The following is a 21890-nucleotide window of genomic DNA, read 5'->3' as shown; positions in this document are numbered from 1 at the left end:
ACAGAAAGAACCCAGGTTTAGAATCAATCTCAAAATTACATTGCCTCACTTCTATGTTTTAGTAATCTGAAACTAAATCGAGCTCAAATTTAAGGCAAGGAAATTACAAAAAGATTATGAGTACCCTGTGGTGGAAATTACTTAAGATCATCTTAGAGGCTATTTCTAATATTTGAAATTAAAAACTTCTGATTTTTAATATTTTTAAATATGATGATCAGATTCAATTATATATAAGTATACAGCTCCTGGTTGCTCAAGTAATAACAATAACTTATTCTCTTAAAAGAAAAAAATGTATGAGAGGCAGGGGGGAAAGTAGATGATTGCTAATGTAATTGAGGGTAAATCAAAGGGTATTCAAGCAAGAGATAGTGTAAAATGTGTTAGAGGAACTAACTGGAAGCAGCAATCATTGGAGTAGTGAAGCCAGACTGTCCAGTCTTAAAGAATGAACAGGAAGTAAGGAGTAAGATGTGCATACAGACCAGTCTTTCAAGACATGTCTCTGTAAGAGGAACCAAATTAACTTTCTTGTGGTTTACGATAAAAATGGGAAGGACATGAACATATTTCATTGCAAATGAGAACACAGTAAATAATAATTCACTTAATCACTTAATCACTTAACTTCCCGTTAGTCGTCGATTTGCTCGAGCGGGCGCCAGTAACGTCTCCATTTGTCCCTGTCGCGTGCTAGTGTAGCCCAATGGCATCTCTTCGCTCCGGGAACATGGAGGGCCTCAAACCGATCGTTCATGACCTTGACAAAGAAGTCTGACCATCTGGTAGGTGGGCGGCCACACGGTCTCTTGACATCCCGTGGAATCCAATCAGTAACAGCTCTAGTCCAACGGTCGTCTTTAAATCTCATTACGTGACCAGCCCATCTGATTTTCGACACCTTGGCAAATGAGACAGCGTCCCTGATCCTTGATCGTCGACGGATGTCAGAACTCCGGATTCGTTCTCTCATTTGAGTGAAACGTGATATTCCAAGCAGAGCTCTTTCTATTCTTCTTTGGGAGACCTGAATGGCGTTCTCATCTTGTTTGCGTAGGGCCCAGGTCTCTGAGGCATATGTTAATGCAGGAAGAACAGTGGAATCAAAGAGGTGTGCCCGGAGCCGGAGGTTCTTCGTCCTCTTAGCTATTTCTTCGACGTTCTTGAAGGCGTTCCAATTCACAAAAGAAGAAATCTGACAAATTTGTGCTTAATTCTGTCCCATTCATATCATCACCAAAATAATCTCCAAAAATTTGGGGGCCGGGAGATGGTTCAGTGGTTAATGCATCTGTGTTGCAAGCATGATGCTCTGAGTCTGATGCTTAGTACTCACTATGCACCAGGGGCAATACAGACAGCTCTGCTATATGTATCAGGCATCATCTGGCTGTCTGAGATCTCAAGCACCACAAGCAATTTCAAGCCTTACTACAGCCAGGTGTGCAAGCACTGTAAATATAAATACACCCCTCGTCCCACCCAGCAAGCAATGTAACTAAAGAAATAGGTATGAGCACTTACTCAGGAGTATGACCCCTAATGAGCATTATTACCAGAACATGTGTGAGTGCCACAACTAAGTGATTCCTGAAGAGAACCACAACCACAAATATGTGAGGATCACAACAAAGCATGTGCAACCTCTGGTCATTGCAACATCAAAGGAAAGAAGGGGAAGGAGGAAAAATAAAATGAAAATGAAAACTGAACCACTTTATTTCCCTGCTATTATTTTTATTCCATGGGGGGGGGGGGGCGGGGCGGACAGGGTACCAAGAAGAGAAGTAGAGTGTGGGAAGCCCAGCGGCCACTCTCTGCAATACTTGGTCAATCACCCAGTCAGTCAATCCTCAGGCCCAGCAATGTGGTGCTGCTATGGTGCTGCTCATCTCATGTCCAGGAGTGCTAGGGACCACCAGGGCCTCAGCCAGTTAGTTAGTACTCGCAGTCCCCCCTAGTTATATCTGACTATGTTTGCGGGTCGCCAGGACTATCCACAGCAGTGTTTGGGAGACAATGAAGTGTTAGGGAGGGAATTCAGGTCATTTTACATACAAGGCATCTGTCCCTCATCCCTTTCCTGCTTTTTAAAAACCCAAAACAGTAAAGCTGAAAACAAAATTCTGTGACACAGTAAAGATAAAAATTCATTAGAACCACTATAGTATGTCTTCTGCATTTGTTTTTAACCTCTTTACCCATGCTATTCCATCTACTTGAAATACTCTAAATCTTACATTATTAAATTTTTTTTCTTGTCCTTACCCCTGCCTTTGTGTTATTATTGTTGCAGTGACCAAAGGTCACACATACATTCTAGTGCTCACATACTTGGTTGTGATGTTTGCACACCAGCTGCAGTGGTTGCCAGAGATTGCACACCCCACTTTTAATGCTTGTGCATACTTGCTTGAGGTGTGCCAAGGATCATTATTTTGTTATGCCAAATTGAAGAGCTTCTAGGATTGTACTTGGACATCTGGGAGTGATGCCAGGAACCAAACTCAGAGACTTACAAGCCTCAGGTTTGCGCGTCTCAGGAATTGTAGGGCAATCCCTGGATCCCTGGAGAATTCTTACTTTTTAATAACTTGCTCAAAAATCTTTTGTTGTATGAGATTTTCCCTCAGTAGTCCCTCCTTACCTAAAAGAGTTGATTGCTCCTTCTTTTGTGCCACTACCACATCCACTGTACCATACTGAAAATATGCCACTATTTAAGGACTTTTTATCCTACACCACAAATACTCTTCTACTACACTGGAAGTTTCCTTAAAAATCATGTTTATTTTTAGTATGTTTCTTTTTTGAACTACACATGATGGTGCTCAGGGGCTACTCCCAGGTCAGTGCTGAGTAACCATGCAGTGTCAGGTTTCAAACCCAGGACTCTGGAAGAATAATAAAAAGTCTTTTTACTGTTGTACTTCCAAAAGTGTATGGCATATAGACAATATTTAATAAATGTTTATTAAATAACCACATAAAGAATGAGATAAATGAGTTAACATGCACATCATAAAATATATCCCCTTTGAAAATAATATGTATATTATAAAAGCAAAAATAATTGCTTTAAGAAGGAGATACTCACAAATCTCTTTAAAATAGCCTATCAGAAGCTACAGGCTGTACTCAGCAGTAGCGCACATTCCTTGTATATATGTAATGCTTGGTTCTGTCCCCAGCCCTGAAAGATGCATGCTTTCCTTTAACATTTACTCTAGGAATGTTAAAACCTGTATTTCTAGTCACAGGTGATTAATACATTCTGAACTTGCTTTCCTGCTATGCACGGTAGCACTGTGCTCCCGCTGTTCATCGATTTGCTTGAGTGGGCACCAGTAATGTCTCCATTGTGAGACTGGTTGTTACTGTTTTTGGCATATTAAATACACCATGGGTAGCGTTCCAGGCTCTCCGTGCGGGTGGAATACTCTCGGTAGCTTGCCGGGCTCTCCAAGAGAGATGGAGGAATCAAACCCGGGTCGGCCATGTGCAAGGCAAACACCCTATCTGCTGTGCTATCATTTCTGTTATAATATTTAAAAACTAGATAAAATATATGAAACAAAAGAAGAGAGATAACAAAAGGAAATGCCCTGCCACAGAGGTAGGGTAGGTTGTGGGGGATGGGAGATGGGAGGGAAACTGGGATCAGTGGTGGTGGAAAATGGGCACTGGTGGAGGGATGGGTATTCGATCATTGTATAACTGAAACCCAAGCACAAAAATTTGTAAGTCTACTACTGTACCTCATGGTGTTTCACTAATAAAAATTAAAAAAAATATATATGAAATAATAGTTTTTCAGGCTATGTTCTACATAGAGTGAAAAAAGGTGCATTCCTGGGGCTGGAAATATAATACAGTGAGTAAGGCACTTGCCTTGTACACGGCCAACCCAGTATGCTCCCCAGTACTCCAGTAATCTGAACCCTACCAGGAGTGATCCTTGAGTGCAGAGCCAGCACTGCCAGGTATGGCCCAAAAGACAAACTGCCTTTTCTGACAGGAAAGAAATGAGATTAACCCTGTGGCTACCCTGCCTTCCAGCTTGGACACTGTACACAACTATTTGTACCACCGTGTTTTGAGAGACAGATTGTCTGGAGTAATTTCTCATCTCATAAAGCAAAATACTCTAAGTTAAAATTCAGAGATCAGAGATATATGAAATCAAAGTCTGGACAGGTTGAGGTAACAGTAATTAACAAGGCAAAACAATAAAGATGGAATTACTGTGTAAAAATGAGCCTCAGGGGCTTGAGAGATATAGTACAGCAGTTAGGGCACTTGCCTTGCTTGTCACCAACCCAGATTCAATCTCCAGCACCCAATATGATCCTGCAAGCTCTTCGAGGAGTAATTCCACAGCACAGAGGCAGGAGTAACCCCTGAGCACTAGCCGGGTGTGGTTCCAAAACAAAATGTAAAAAGAGCCCCAGCATCTGCATATTCAGTCTGATGTTGACTATTAAGCCTAGTGAAAAATAACTTCCAGAGAACTGCAAGCTGAATGATTCCCCCAAATCACACAGATCTGGGAAGTCAGAGTTTCAACTAGACAGAGTGTAAAGATCTCATCAAATACTAGGGCATTCTAAAAAAAAAACCTAGAAAAAATACTAGGGTATTATATAGATATCCTAAAATATTCATACCTTACCTAGCCTTAAACTAACGCTACTCTAGATTCACCCTTAAATTTAAAATCAGGTCTCAAAAGGATGAAATTTATTTACAAGTAGATGTCAGATTTCAACACTCTTAGAAGAAAACAAAATAGAGAATCCGCAACGTAAAATGCAGTTATCATTCATAAAAAATTATGAGATAGGTTGTGACTGAGGAGACAGTTTATGCTCAAGTAGCAGAGCTAAAGCCTAGCATGGAGGAAGTTCTGAGTTTGGTCATAATGTCACATGTCTCCTTCTGCTCTCCAGTAGGCCAAGGTCCTCCCAGTACAGCTGAATGTGACCCCTTTTAAGTACTAGATAGTTACAGGTGGAAGTACTCATTTTATAAACAGAAAAATTAATTAAAAATAAACAGAAATAACAGGAATAATAGAACTAGCAAAGGAATTTTTAAATAGCCATAATAAATGTTCAAGTAATTAAAATACAAAAGATACATATAATGAAGTGAAATATATACATGTACTTTATGTATGTATATATTTAATTCTATATATAGAAATATATAATATGTATAATATAATACATATATATGTATAATATAATATGTATAATATCTATAGCTTGCCAGGCCCTCCGAGAGGGACGAAGGAATTGAACTCCAGTCAGCCGCGTGCGAGGCAAACACCCTATCCATTGTGCTATCGATCCAGCCCCTAGCCAATCAGGGCAATCAAGCCCAATATATCAGGATCCTCCGTGAGCTGTATTGCGGATTCACTACCAGGATCTCACCATTCTACAAAGAAGTGATCGTTGATGTCAAGAGAGGGGTGCGGAATATCACGTTTCACTCAAATGAGAGAAAGAATCCGGAGTTCCGACATCCGTCGATGATCAAGAATCAGGGACGCTGTCTCGTTTGCCAAGGTGTCAAAAATCAGATGGGCTGGTCACGTAATGAGATTTAAAGACGACCGCTGGACTAGAGCTGTTACCGACTGGATTCCATGGAATGTCAAAAGACCACGTGGCCGCCCACCTACCAGATGGTCAGACTTCTTCATCAAGATCATGAACGATCGGATTGAGGCTCTTCATGTTCCCGGAGCGAACAGATGCCATTGGGCTACACTAGCACATGACAGGGACAAATGGAGACATTACTGGTGCCCGCTCGAGCAAATCGACGACTAATGGGAAGTTAAGTGATTAAGTGATTAAGTGATCGATCCAGCAGCAGACCATGGCCACCTCCAGTCTGGCCACCGCCAAGCTCATGCTTGTGCACCTAACCAACCTGAATTTCTAGATACCAAAAATAAATGGGAATTCCATAAATGAAACATGTAATTAAAAAAAAATCACCGAATAGGGGCTGGAGCAATAGTACAGTGGGTAGGGCATTTGCCTTGCATTTGGCTGATCCAGGTTCCATTCCCAGAATCCCTGAGCATCACCAGAAGTAATTCCTGAGTACAAAGACAGGAGTAACCTCTGAGCATCAATGGGTGTGATGCAAAAAGAAAACAAAGTAACTGAATAGACTTTCTAGATGTAGACATTTTTAAAAACTTCTTTTTTGTCTTATTTTTGGGAATGCTGCTCAAGGCTTATTTTTGGCTTTGCATTCAGTAGAATATATGGGATGCTAGCAGTCAAACTTAGGTTGGCTACATCTCTCTCTCTCTCTCTCTCTCTCTCTCTCTCTGGCCTCTCTCTCTCTCTCTCTGGCCCCAATTTAGACATTTTAGACAAAAGATAGATAAATTTCACAACTAAACAATGAAAACAACCCCAAAGGAGAGAGAACAAAAGAATTCAAAACTGTAGCCTATTACTGCACTCAGTAGCACTGTAGCACATTACTGCACTCAGTAGCACTGTAGCACTGCTCGAGCGTGCACCAGTAACGTCTCCATTGTGAGACTTGTTGTTACTGTTTTTGGCATATCAAATACGCCACGAGGAGCTTGCCAGGCTCTGCCATGTGGGCGGAGGAATCGAACCTAGGTCAGCCTGTGTGCAAGGCAAACGCCCTACCCACTGTGCTATCGCTACTGCACTCAGTAAAATAGATAAATTATGGAATTGACCTAGGTGTCCAACAACAGATGAATGGATTATGAAGATCTGGTATATATACAGAAGGGAATACTATGCAGTTGCAAGGAACGATGAAATCATGCAATTTCCTGCAACGTGGTTGGAATCGGAAGATATGTTGAATGAAGTAAGCCTGAAGAAAGACAAACACAGAATGATCTCACTTATCTGTAATATACAGAATACAGGATGAGAAAATGTACTGTAGTTAAAGGGGGATTCCTACATCATCTTTGAGAGGTTTAGAGACGACAAAAAAGGAAAGAAATCAAGGTGAGGCGAGATAACAAGAAGTAATGGGTGAACAGGCATTAGGGCTTCCATTAAATTGGTGATATGGGTGAGTGGTATAGCCACACATTCCAAACACAGACTCAACAAAACTAAAAACATGAGAGCTAAGCTGCAATCACTGAAGATTTGTCAAGTTGAAAGGCAGGGATGGGGCAGGGGTAGGGGTGGGGAGAAACAGAAAACATAAATAAGGGAGAAAATAGATGATAATCCTAATTTCTTTAATAGTTTTTATACCCCCCAACAAATTTGAATTACCTGAAACTTGTCTGCCTCAAGCTTTTGATGACATAATTCATTATAACTTTCTTGTAACTTAGTATGAGTTTTTGTAAGTGATGACAACTCGCTTTTAATCTCCTTGATTTCCTCATTAAGTTCTTCAACCTAATAAAAATTTAACCAAAATGAGCAGGTTTGTTGCTTTGTATGAAAATTTTCTTTGCACGAGTTTCTGAAATAGTAAAAAAAAATCTCAAGGTAATTATTAAGGGCTACCATATACTGAATTGGGCTGAGTATGTAATACAATTTAATAATCATAAAAATACTGAGTTTTTTTTTTTTTTTTTTGCTTTTTGGGTCACACCCGGCAATGCACTGGGGCTACTCCTGGCTCATGCACTCAGGAACTACTCCTGACGGTGCTCAGGGGACCATATGGGATGCTGGGAATCAAATCCTGGTCAGCCGCGTGCAAGGCAAACGCCCTACCCGCTGTGCTATTGCTCCAGCCCCAATATTTTTAATTCTCCAAAAGATAAGAAATGTAAGTCTTACAGATGTTAGGAGTCTCTCCTGCTTAATAATAGGTTAATACTTTTTCTTGAAACAGTTTTTCTATTTATCCTACTTTATTTTTTAAATCATACCTCTCCTCTCTTACCTGAAACACTTTATCTTTCTCTCTTTATATATATATATACATATATACACATATATATATATCTATCTAGATGTTGACATTGTTCAAGGCTTTCTTCTTTAGCCCTTTTTTCTAAATGTTCCACCCAATCCAAAGATTATCTTATATATCTAAATCTTCACTTTTCACCTTTATTCTAATAAATCTTTAAATCTACACATTACCTACCTTCTAGTCTCCAAATATTAAGTCACAATTCCAAATGCATGATAAACATTTCAAGTTAGATGTCCTAATGTCCTGTAGATACTATGGATTTAATTGTCTATTTAATTGTCTATTTTAATTGTCAGTCTATAGTCTACTTTCAGCATGCATCTCCCATCCTGGGAGGATCCCCCCAACACCCTTTTCTTGGTGCTCTCTTCTCTATCTGAGCTGCCTTTTCCCCTAGCATGTGCGGCTGGCCTCCAAGCAATGGAGTGAACCTCCTGGTACCTATCTTGGCTATTCTCCTATTTTGTTACTTTATGTTCCCCACATGAATGCAATCTTTCTATGTCTGTCCCTCTCTTTCTGACTCATTTCGCTTAGCATGATACTTCCCATGTAGTACCACTTGTATGTAAATTTCATGACTTCATTTTTTCTAACTGCTACATAGTACTCCATTGTGTAGATCTACTAAAGTTTCTTTAACCAGTCATCTGTTCTCGGGCACTTAGGTTTTTTCCAGATGCTGGAGGCCCTGAGTTTTATTCCTGGCACCTCAAACAAAGAAAGTTGAAAAGGGCCGGGAAGGCAGCTTGATGGGCTAGAGTGCATGCTTTGTATTCTTGGGCCCCAGTTTAGACTGCAGCACTACATGGTCCCCTTAACAGCATGAGAAGCAACCACTGGACACTGAGCAAGGAATTAGTTCTTAAGCGCTGCTGATATGTAAGCAAAATCTAGGAAAAGCAAAGCCAAAGAGAAATAGTGGAAAACCTATATAGAGAGGCTTGTACTTGACTATCCTATGTTCAATTAACTCTGGAATCCTTTATGATCCCTGAGCCTGCCAGGAGTGATTTCTGGGCAAAGTCAGAAGTAATTTTAAGTACTGCTGAGTATGGCCCAAAGCCCAACTCCCAAAAAACAAAATAGAAAATTTACGTAGGCATACATCTAAACCCTTAAGAAAACAGCCATTTAATCTTTATTTATAGATAATTTTATTCATATTTATATTTACTTAGAGAGCTCTCCACTAAAATCAAATGTTTAATTTTCATTATTTGAATGGGGGAGGAGGGTGGCAGTTTTGGTCCACATCTGGCAGTGCTCTGTGCTCAGGGATGACTCCCGGTGGAGCTTAGGTGGTCCCTACATGTAATGACAGGGACCCAAGTAGGATTGAACCAAAAGACTTACAACCTCTATTATCTCTCTAGTCCTGCTTAATTTTTTAATCCAATTTTTCTCCATTTCAGAAAGGTATGATTGTGGTCTCAAGGGAAATCAAATGTTTTGGCTTCTTAGATTATTAACTATTCTTTTTCTCTATGCATGGATGACATACTTAAGTATATGTTCTATTTTCACTGCTTTGTTTTCCTTATCATGACATTATCATTTCAGTGGTCTTTTAAACATAAGGAATAAGAAGGAAGTGTTGGTATACAATGGAGACCAGCTGAAGCTAAAATGAACATTTGCTTGTTGCTTAATGATTTGTTGTTTTATGAGTCTGCAGATTATTAAGCAAATTTTTGGTATTTTTTATAACTACAAAATATGTTTTGAAATTTGGGTAAATCTTATAAAATAATCATAAAAACCCATTGTTTCTAAAATAAAAATCAGGAGTACAATTTAGCAGGAAATGAATTAAAAACATTAAGAATGAGGTCAGGGATACAGTTCAGTGGTAAAGTGAGTGTCTTTCATGTGTGACCTAGACAGCATGACAAAAAAAAAATAAGAAGTCAAGAACCATATATTAAACTTAAAGCATTTACAGAAAATGTTATCAATGGTATTTAAAATTATATTTGTATTTTGTTATACTTGTATTTACAAATATTTTATTGTAGTAAAGGTAATATACTCTATAATAAATATATTAATGTTAATGATCTTGGCATACATTTATCACACCTCACCACTACCAAAGACCCATAGCATAATTATATAACATATAAATAATATAAAATATATATTAATAGCACGGTGCTCCTGTTGTTCATCGATTTGCGTGAGCGGGCCCAGTAACATCTCCATCGTGAGACTCATTGTTACTGTGTTTGGCATATTGAATATGTCACGGGTAGCTTGCCAGGCTTTGCCGTGCGGGCAAGATACTCTCGGTAGCCTGCTGGGCTCTCCGAGAGGGGTGGAGGAATCGAACCTTGCTCGGCCGGGCTGGCTGCGCACAAGGCAAACGCCCCACCGCTGCGCTATAATCTGGAAAAAACTTGAGTGCCTGAGAACAGATGACTGGTTAAAGAAACTTTGGTACATCTACACAATGGAGTACTACGTAGCTGTTACAAAAGATGAAGTCACTAAATTTACATACAAGTGGTACTACATGGAAAGTATCATGCTAACTTAGAACACCATTTTAATCTCCCAAAATTAGTTTCATAAATTCACGGTGATTTTGTATTGTGATAATTCTTATAAAGAATATATCATTGTATCACTGTCATCCCATTGTTCCATCGATTTACTCGAGCAGGTGCCAGTAACGTCTCTATTCATCCCAGCCCTGAAATTTTAGCAGCCTCTCCTTACTGATCTTTCCCAACCATTGGAGGCTCTTTCAGGGTCAGAGTAATGAGACCTGTTATAGTTACTGGTTTTGGCATATTGAATACGCCACAGGGAGCTTGCCAGTCTCTGCCTGTGCAGGTGGGATACTCTCAGTAGTATCTTGGGATACTCATAAAGAATGTAGCACTGTCCTCCCATTGTTCATTGATTTGCTCGAGCGGGCCCAGTAATGTCTCCATTATGAGACTTTGTTGTTACTGTGTTTGACATATCAAATCCATCACGGGTAGCTTGCCAGGCTTTGCCGTGTAAGCGAGATACTCTCGGTAGCTTCCCGGGCTCTCCAAGAGGGGCAAAGGAATCAAACTCAGGTTGGCCGGGTCAGCTGCTTGCAAGGCAAATGCCCTACCCGCTGTGCTATTGTTCCAGTCCATAAAGAATGTAAAGACAGTAAAAATGTTAAATTTTTAAATTTTGTTAACGTTTTGGAATCCACAAATATATATGTTTTTTCTGGTTTCTGGGCCATAATAGATGGTGTTCAGGGCTTACTCCTGTCTTTCTGGGTCTTGGATGACAAAATGTAGTACCAGGGATCTAAATCTGGATCGGATGCATGTAAGCCAAGCACCCTACCCATGGAAATATCTTTTAGACCCCAAATCCACAAATCTTCAAAGTGAAACTTTATTTATACCTTATTTCACTGAAAGTAAAATTCAAAAAAGTGTAAAACAAACAAATGTGGTTTGAGGAAATAGCTATAACTTGTCAACTCATTGAATACTCTAGAACTCAACTATAGCATGCCTATTGTAATCATGACTTTAATACACCTCAACAAAATTGCCAAGGGAAGGAAACAGATAACAAACATAACACCAATATAATTTAGTCATTTACTAATATGCTGTGCAAGAGCTTTATGAAAAAATATATTATTTTTCCTTTGTCACATATGAAAAGTCATTCAAGTTTTAAGTATAAATATATCTGTGTGGTTTATCATGCACGAAAGCACTGTACTAAATATTATTAAATGTAACTTTTGAAAAGCATTTACTTCTTGGAAATATGGACATAAGAAGAAAATATGTCTGATTCTATTCCTGTTATTTTTACAGTATTTTCTTAGCATTAGTTATCTTAAATGTCTACAACTATTAAAATATTTTAATATTTAATAAACCTACATTCTTTTTCCAAGTTCCCAGTGCTTTCTCGTGCTCATTTTGAAGATTAAGGAACTTTTCTTCATTTTCTTTTACCTTCTCCCTTTGAAGCTCATTATCTCTTTCAAGGGTCTGCAATAAAATTAATTATCCAAAAAATAATCAATACCACATTAATGAATTTTGATGTGTTTTATGTTGCTTGGACCTTTGCTTCTAACATGCTGAAAGTGCCATCCAGATCAGTGATAATGTGCTATCTCAACAATAATTTTCATAAATTAACAGAAAGGTACTTATAGTTTAGTTAACAGGAAATAGGGGGAGGTTATGAAAAAGAAATGGCTATAAAAGGGTATAAAAACATTGCCATTATTCAGTTTCACTGCATAAGTTTTAATGTACTGAAAAAGTAATATAAAGTACAGCACAGAAAAATGTGAAATGTAGCATAATCCAGCCTAACCTTACTAAAATGTTTTAACTACCACAGAATAATTTTCTTTATTCACTTTATTTTAGAAAATAACTAGTTAGGAAATTCTTACATACAGTTTTCATTCTAAATTTCAAATTTTTACTTTATAGTAGAGTTTCAACATTTATCATATTAACCTATTACTTGGGCCGGAGTGATAGCACAGTGAGTAGGGCGTTTGCCTTGCACGCAGCCAACATGGCCGACCCGAGTTCGAGTTGTCCACCCCCTCGGAGAGCCCGGCAAGCTACGGAGAGTATCTTGCCCACACGGCAGAGCCTGGCAAGCTACTGGTGACATATTTGATATGCCAAACACAATAACAATTGTCACAATGGAGACGTTACTGGGCCCACTCGAGCAAAACGATGAAGAACGGTAGGACAGTGACAGTGACAGTAAACCTATTACTTTATAATATAAGTACCAACATGCTACCTTTCCCACCATCAAATCCTAAAATGTTTAAGTTTTATAACTGTTAAATCAATGTCATTAATAGCAGTGCTAATCTAAGTAAAATTCTATAAAAATATAAATTGTACAATTGTAAGAATTTATATATATGTCTACATTTGGAATTTTTAAGTTCATTTTAAAAATCATTATTAAAGCTATTTACATTCCAAGTAAACATTTCAAGCCACACAAAAGATATAGAAAGAAAGGTGAAGGTTTTCTGTCTTGATTCTACAATTTTCCCTCAGAAGAATCTACTTTAGTAGTTTATTGTACATTCTACAAGAAATTGTATAGAAGAATACAAATATATATAACTTCTTAAATACAGGTGAGACCGAATCATACATACCGTGTTATTCTACAATTTGCCTGTTTTGCTTTTTGGGGGGTGGGGGGGCCACCCCAGCTATGCACAGGGCTTACTCCTGACTCCGCTCAGGGATCACTCCTGGTGGGGCTTAAACCTGGGGATTGAACCTGGGTCAACCATGTACTCCCGGGGCTGGAGCAATAGCACAGCGGGTAGGGTGTTTGCCTTGCACATGGCCAACCCGGGTTCGATTACCAGTATCCCATATGGTCCCTTGAGCACTGCCAGGGGTGATTCCTGAATGCAGAGCCAGGAGTAACCTCTGTGCATCTCTGGGTGTGACCCAAAAGCAAAAAAAAAAAACAACAACAACAAAATAACCCACCATGTACTCCTGACAGAGCTCAGAGAACCAGATGCAATACCAGGGATTGTATCTGGGTTGGTTATTGGAAGACAAGCATGTTACCTGCTGTACAATCTCTCCAGCAATTAGCCATTTAAAAAAAATAAATGTCTTACTTACTTCCTATATTGTGATATACAGATAGATATATGACATTTTAAAGTATTCACTATATTTAAAGAGCTGTCAATTATATACTGTATACTAAAATGCAAAAATGACACACAATTAACAGTATAAAAAGCATTTTATAATTTCATTTTATAATTTTAATATAAAAATCTGCTTTCGCACATAAAGAATTAGACACTTAGAAAGCTCTTGTGAAAATTTATTCTGATTGCCTTTACTTCAGAATGTATTTTTATATTTTCTATATCATATATTTTCTATACATTTACATGTAATAATAGAATGGTTTCTGCTTTTTATACAATGACATATTTTTTAAAAATTTGAGGCCCCATGATTTACAATATTGTTAATGATAGGGTTTCATGCATACAACATTCTAACAACATACCCTCCACTAAAGTGTCTGCTTCCCTCCAACACGAACTGAATGTTCCCTCCCCTTCACCTCTGCTTCTGACCCCCTGTGCTTGGTATGCTCTATTCCAAAAAGGCATTTGTACTCCCGTATTCACTGTGCAGCACTATTCACAATAACCAAAATTTGGGAACAACATGAGTGTCTCAGAACAGATGACTGGACAATGATATACAATGCTGTATTTTAAACTGATTCGTACTAATTTAACCTCCTAGCCAATATATTTTGCAGTATATATTTACACTGATAAACTTTCTTTTATCTTATTAGGCCCCACTCGGCAATGCACAGGGGTTATTCCTGGCTTTGCACTCAGGAATTACGCCTGGCGGTATTTGGGAGAACCATATGGGATGCTGGGAATCGAACCCGGGTTGGCTGTGTGCAAGGCAAACGCCCTATCCACTGTACTATCACTCTAGCCCCTGATAATACCATTTTAGAAGATATATAAAGTTAAGAAATGAGACTATACCACAGTTTCTAGCATAGTAATAAATACTATAAGCATTTGTTCTTCAAACAGTGTAGTAGATAAGTTAATCACTTCCTGTCCCTACAGAGACGTCTAAGTAAAATAAATAGTTTATGGGCTGTGTATATAATACAGGGTCTAGGGTGCAAGACTTGCATAAGGCTGACCTGAGTTCTACTCCAGATAAGAAATGACTTCCAGAGCATCCCTGAGTATAATAACTGTAACACTAGAGGTCTCTAAGCATAACCAAGAATGGCCATCTGGCCCTTGAGCACTACTGGTGAGGTTAAAAAAAAAAAACTGCCTGTATCAGGTATTCTCTTGGTTTGGTTTGGTTTGGTTCTTGGCTGTTGAGATGACCAGCATACTTTGTTATAGTGCTCATGGGGTGGCGGGTCCACACACATTTAATTGTGATGCTTGCCTAGGATTTAATCCTCTAATTGTAATGTTCAAACATACTTGGTTATGGTGGACCAGAGACTGCATACTTTGTGGTGGCGCCAGGGATTCAAAATAGCAGTGCCAACCTGAATCACATCCATGGTCTCATGCCTGCAAGGCATGATGAGTTATCTCCAAACCCACTCAGTTTCCATATTTTTAGGTATTTCTTTTAATTTGTACTTAATGTTTTTGTAGCCTGCCTCAAAGATCAGGTTTTCTCTGAGTATTCCACACTTCCTTGATAAGTCTCCTGTTTCACAGATTTCATAGTTTCCTCTTTGTTAGTTTATTCATTCAATTTGATAAGCAAACTTTCCATAGACCATTGAGAAAACGAAACTGTAATAGTCTTTTCTCTTGAGAAGGTTAGTCTTCCTAGGAAAAAAAACTTCCATTTTTCCCACCTGAAAACTATAAGCCTAATTTCCATCTAACTGGAGACTCAGAATTCAATAATCAAGCTTTCTACCATATTTAACATATAATATTCTTAGTAATTGTACTGGTGAATGGAGAATAGGAAGGAAGGGGAGGAGGGAAAGAAGAGAAGAGGGAGGTGGAGGAGGGGTAGAGAAAAAGGAAAGAGAAGGAGTGAGAGAACAGGGAAGAGAAAGGAGCAGCAATCACATAATTTGCAGCATTTACCTATTTCAATAGAGTTAAGTATTCCCACCACTGTCAGTCTCAAGCTACCCTGGTTTAACAATCTGTTCACAAAATAAAACATTTCTATGAATTGTGGTACAAGTTGTCTCTAGTACACCACTAAATATCCCCAACTTGTCCCTCAGGCTCTCAAACTCAGCCCTGATCTTCTAATACGCAGAAGACACGCAGTAACTATTTGTGCAAAATAGAAAAGAGAATTTAGAGATCCAATAGCTTCATAAACAAGCCCTCTAGGTTTTTTTTACTTCAACTGAACAAATATACAGAAAAAATACGTTTGCGACTCCTAATCATTTCTGCATTTTCCCCTTGGATTTCTAATTTCTCTCACCAGCTACTAAATTGTCCATCTAGTTCTCATTTTTTGTTTTGTTTTAGGGAGTTGGGTAATACCTGGTGATGCTCAGGGCTTACTCTTGGCTCTCTGTATAGAGATTAATCCTAGCAGTGCTCAGGGGACCATATGTAATACTGGAGATTGAACTGGGGTCAGTCTTGCGAAAACAAGTCTCATCCCCTGCACTATCTCATCGCTTTTGAAACTTTAGTTTTCTTTTCTGAGATATTTGTTCCTGTGCACTTATGAATGTATTTTTATAGCAGTTCCAGAGGAGAGAGATGTGAATAGCTTTTTTCAATATATTAACAGAAGCACTTACCTGGCAATCTGTATTTGGAATCTGAATTTATACACTGTTACTCATTTGTTAATTTAATAATATTTAGCAAGGTCTTACAATGTGCTATTTCTTTAGACTTTTAAATTAGCGAAAATGTACTTGTTATGGAAAATTATATTCTATCAGAAATCATTGGTTTGTTTTAATCTCAATTAATAAATCTGAAAACTTTCTAAAAATATATACTGCGAAAAGTTAAAATAAAAACGTTTGCCTTGCACATGGTTGATCTGGGTTTGATCCCATCATCCCTATGGTCCCCTGAGCACCATCAGGAGTAATTCCTGAGTACAGAGTCAGGAGTAACACATTAGCATTGCTGGGTGTGGCAAAAAAATAGAAAAAATACAATATAAAACTGTGACTATACAAGCAATATATTTATTATTCTTGTTAATACCATAACTATCCCAGTATTATTGTACCCATATCAGAATTAAACTATAATTAAATCATAGTGAAATCTTCCCATCTCTCTCTTTCTTTTTCTTTCTCAAGTTTAGATCACTGTGCTCCAAATTGTACTATTAAAAAAGCTAGACAGATGACAGTTTGATTTCAGAGCACTGAAAAACAGCAGGCCATTATGAAGAGTAATGATCCCTTTTAGTACAGGTGGAATTAGAATGCTCCTTGAGAAAACACTTAGGATATCTATGCAGCATAATCCTCGGCAACAGTTCAACATTAATATTTTGTTATACTATATATCAGTGGTTCTCCAATACCAGTCTACAAACAAGTACTGATCCATGACAAAATTTCACTAGTCCATGGCAAAAAGAGTCAATATAAGGTCATCAAATGTCTTTTCCTATAAAGGATTGTCCTTTATCCTGAGATTATAGCCTTAATGTAGTTGTGGTGTTTAAATGTTCTCTTTCATAAAATGAAAGTGATGATAGATGGTACTATTTATTTTTTAATGTCCTTACTTACAAAATAAAAAGCTGACAATTCTATCCTGTAAAACTTTGAAATTTTACTACATGAAACTAGTTTCTCTATGTACTATCCAGGCTCAGATAATAATTGTGCAAAAGAGACAAGCATTTTGGAGTACCTATAATTGTGATAGTTAAGAAATCCTGGAACCATATTTAGTTATCATTAACTCAATGAAACATAGACTCTATGTATCTCTGACTACTGCAGGCCCTGTAAATTCAACAGTACTTACACACTGGATTAAGTGTTCAAGAAGGACATTTTAAATATGGTTTTTATATAAATCATCTTACGAAAATGGCAGGTGTCATCGATCTAGGAAAAAAATACCTTAGCAATGTAATGTAGAAATAGTGCTAGAGTAGGACTAGGACAAAGATTTAGTCATAGTTTGCCTCTAATTATAAACTCTATAACTGCTTTCTCACAATTTCTGTATCTTTATCTCATCATAAAATTAGATGGCTAGAATGAATAATTTACTGTTTTTTATAAATTTGTATGCCTCAAATCCTTTGTAAAAGATGATCCTAACAAATGCTATTCAGAGAATTTGGGTAAATATATTATGTTTCTTGGTTGAAGTTCCAACAAATTAAAGAAAGAATCCCACTAGTCAATCTACATGGAAGACAACAGAAGTGGAGGAGCACTTGTTTATAACTGGATTTCAGAGACTGTTTTTGCTAGTCTTTAATTAGAGTAGGTGATGGAATAAGAGGAAGTGTAACGACTCTAATATCCCTTTTTCCTCTCCCTCTTCCAGGTCTAACTCCTACACTACTAGGAGCAAGCAAGAGAAATAAGGAAGTCAGAAGTCATAGTGCATCAGTTATGAGAGACAAATCTTGCATTCCTTTGGTTAGGTTTTGGTTCCATTCAACGAAAATGGGCTTTACATATTCTGTTAATGTTACTTTGTGATTATTCCTTCTTTTCTACCATTTCCCTATTTCTCTCTTCCTCTTACTCTATTGTGGTACTTTTTTGTTTTCATGTCATTAACCCCTGGGCATGTTGATACTTACAAGACAAGTACAGATCTTCACAGGTTCTTAAGGGGCTTGCCATACAACTCAGCACAATCGAGTTGCACCCACTACTGGATTCCACCCTCCACAGGATGCTGCTGAAGCCAGGTGTCACGTCCTGAGTGTGCATGGAGAAGTCAATCTCCCTGTTTCATGAAATCTCTTCCTTCCCCAACCAACAGCAGATGGGTGAGCATCAAGGAATTATAATACCCAGGCAAGCTAAGTACCTGGACTGGGAACTCAAATGCTGCCAAGTTACTTGCCTCACTTGCTGTGGCATTACCAACCTGGAACTAGATGCTGCAAGGTACACAAATTAAACTCAGACCCTCTCTGCCATAATCAGGGGTAAAGGTCAATAGCAGAACATAGGCCTCTCCTCACCAGTACCTAACCAGCCAACAACAGTGGAAAGAAAGCTGGAAAGATGAGGCCAAACAGGTTCCAGGGCAACAAAAGGTTAAAATATCATCAGCAAAGAATTGGTCCTGGGAGGCAGCTAGAGACAGGAGAATGATTGAGCCAAATCCCTAAGTCATCAATGTATACTCCATTTCTCATCCAACTTAATATACAAAAAAATTCAAAGATAAAGAATTTAAATATATGAAAGTTACCACAGAACATTAAAAGCCTAAGGCATGAGATTGTTCTCAGTATGAATCCTCTGTGCAAGCACCACTGTTAAATAGCTTGGTACCTATTCAAGCTGTTCTTTACATGGGAGAGAATTTTAGTTTTCTTGGTATTTGTTCAGTTCGTCCTTTATAACCAAGAATCCCTTCAAAGGAGCATATCATGGCCACTCTGTTTGAAGCTCAGCTCCTTCTCTGAGAAGGAAAAGAAAAGAGAAGGGGGAAGCGGGAAAAGGGGAAGGACAGGACAGGAAAGGAGGAAGGAGGGAAGGAAGGAGAGAGGAAACATCTAATAGAACAGTTAAGTAGCAATTTAAAAAAATTTAGTTCATGGCTTTAAACATTAATGCCACATCAATGACAGAGGCCAATATCTTACCTTTAAAATTCAAAATAATTTCAGAGAAAGTTGGGCAGATGAATGAAAAAACAAAACCTGTAGAACTCAATAAAAATATATTGAAACATAAATATATTTAATTTTAATCTATAAAATTATTTACCGGTATCGACAAAAATATAAACGACCTGATTATTTTCTTTTAACATCTTCACTTTTGCTTCCATTTCAGTATTAGTTCGAGTCTGTTGCTGAAGTAACTGCTGCATACGTTGGAAAGAAATGATGATATCCTTTAAATATATATATATAAATATGATGTCAGTTGAAAAAGTTTAAAATAGGTATTTTTCTTTTTTCTAGTTATTTTGTTTTGTTTTGGGGTTATATTCAGTATGCTCAGGGGCTATTCCCCACTCAGTGGTTAGGGGATCACCATGTGATAGTGGAAACTGAACTGATGCCTCTCCCATGCAAAGCATATGCTCCAGCCTAAGGCAATAGGAATTTTTCTAAACTCATTAATCAAATACATTTCTTAGTCTATTAAATTTTCTATATAGTTTAATTTTAATGCTACAATAATCAATAGGCTAAAATAAACAAAGTTAACTGCTAAAAATTTAGTATTACATGATTTCTTACCAAGTACTATTTCTGAGTCCCCTAAATAAGTAATAGGTTTTTTTTTAAACTAGGCCTTGGATTATTACACAATACTGAAAGTGTGAAGAAGATCTCAGAACTAAAATTTTTACTAGTTTCTTTCCCAAATACATCACTACTAACATGTTATTATACTAGTTGGATAGGACATCATGATACGTACTAAAGTAAAATAGAGTAAAAAGCAGACTAGAAAAAAATCAGAAAGAATTCTCTTTCATATGCTTTTTTTAAATAGAAGAATTATCGATTTGCTCGAGCGGGCCCAGTAACGTCTCCATTGTGAGACTTCTTGTTACTGTGTTTGGCATATTGAATACTCTCGGTAGCTTGCCAGACTCTCCAAGAGGGGCGGAGGAATCGAACCCGGCTCGGCCGGGCTGGCTGCGCGCAAGGCAAACGCCCTACCGCAGTGCTAACGCTCTCAAATGATACTATAATGTCCTAAAAAAAGTGTTCTTAGCATATATACATCTCAATATTTTTTTGCCAGGACACCACTGGTCAAAAAACTATCAAGGTAAAAATAGAACTAGTTTATGAGGGATAGCACAGTGGTAGGGCATTTGCCTTGCATGCAGCCACTATGGCCGACCCGAGTTCGATTCCTCCGCCCCTCTCGGAGAGCCCAGCAAGCTACCAAGAGTATCTCGCCCACACGGCAGAGCCTGGCAAGCTACCCGTGATGTATTCGATATGACAAACACAGTAACAACAAAGTCTCCAATGGAGACGTTACTGGGCCTGCTCGAGCAAATCGATGAACAACGGGAGGACAGTGATGATGATGATGATTTAAAATATTTTAATATTTTTCTAACTTTATGGCATAAAATATGTGCAAACTTAAGGTACACAATGTCATCATGAATTAATGCACACATATACTGCAAATTCATTACCTCAATAAAATTAGTTAACATTTCTATCACCTTAATAATTACCAATTATTTTGTGTGTGGAAGCACCAAATCCTAACCACTAGACTATCAGGGAACATATAATTTTGTGTGTGGTAAGAATATTTACGATGTACTTTCCTAGCAACTTTCAAGTAATAAGTATAATAAGTATAATCTAGAATTTCTGAGTAAAGTGATTTTTCTGTTCATAAATTCTTCAAAATTCACCCATAACTTTGAATTCTTAGGAAAGGAGCCTAACACAATACATGCTATAACCATGCCACTGGATCCTGAGCCAGGCTGTTTCGTTTGGAGGCACCCGGGAGGGGGGGCAGGTGAGACCCTCCCCACCCCAAGGGACACGGCCCCAGCAGCTGAAAATCTCCAGAACTCAAGCTCCACCATGCTCACAGCCATTCTCCACATGCTTGGATGGAGCCTCACCCATGAGTGAACCTATTCCTGGACCACATAACTCATACTTCACACCACCCATACTCCTCCAAGAGCACCACACCACATCTGATGGGGTTTAAAGTAGGAGGCAACCAATCTTAAAGGGCAATTTTTTTACATATAGATGGATTCATATATATGAATATATATTCATATATACATATATACATATATATATATACACACACACAAGGCTCAACCTTTACCAACTTGTTAGTGATCTCTTTTAGAAGTTCTTAATGGCCCCTGGGTGAAATACAACAATCTTCACACACTTTCCTCTAAGGAAACTTTTTTGTAGCATTTTCAGAGTTTTTTTTTTTTATAACAAACAATACAAAATAAATTATTTCAGTTCTGCTTTGGGGCAGGGATTGGGGTTCAGGATGGAAACATCCAAAATAAGATTGGTGTTTGAAAATTAAATGTAATCAAATATTGTGAACTACTTTATAAAAAAAAATTTAAGTATGCATCCTTGACCAACATCTCCCCAAATCCTCTTATATTTATTTCTTCATGGCAATGTTCATGCAACCTAGCTTAAAAGATACACATGTGGTGGCTGGGAGGCAGTATAGCC

General features: G+C 38.0%; 1 protein-coding gene across 1 annotated transcript in view; it reads right to left on the bottom strand.

Annotated features, from left to right (window-relative positions):
• Nucleotides 1–21890, bottom strand: part of CCDC73 (coiled-coil domain containing 73) — a 101180-nt gene that overhangs the window by 11861 nt on the left and 67429 nt on the right. The window contains 3 exon segments of the mRNA XM_056135482.1: nucleotides 7305–7433; nucleotides 11862–11972; nucleotides 19469–19573. Coding sequence (XP_055991457.1) covers nucleotides 7305–7433; nucleotides 11862–11972; nucleotides 19469–19573 — 345 coding nt within the window.

Source organism: Sorex fumeus, unplaced genomic scaffold (assembly GCF_029834395.1).
Source record: "Sorex fumeus unplaced genomic scaffold, SorFum_2.1 ptg000007l, whole genome shotgun sequence".
Classification (NCBI taxonomy): domain Eukaryota; kingdom Metazoa; phylum Chordata; class Mammalia; order Eulipotyphla; family Soricidae; genus Sorex; species Sorex fumeus.
This window is presented reverse-complemented; position numbering and strand designations above follow the sequence as displayed.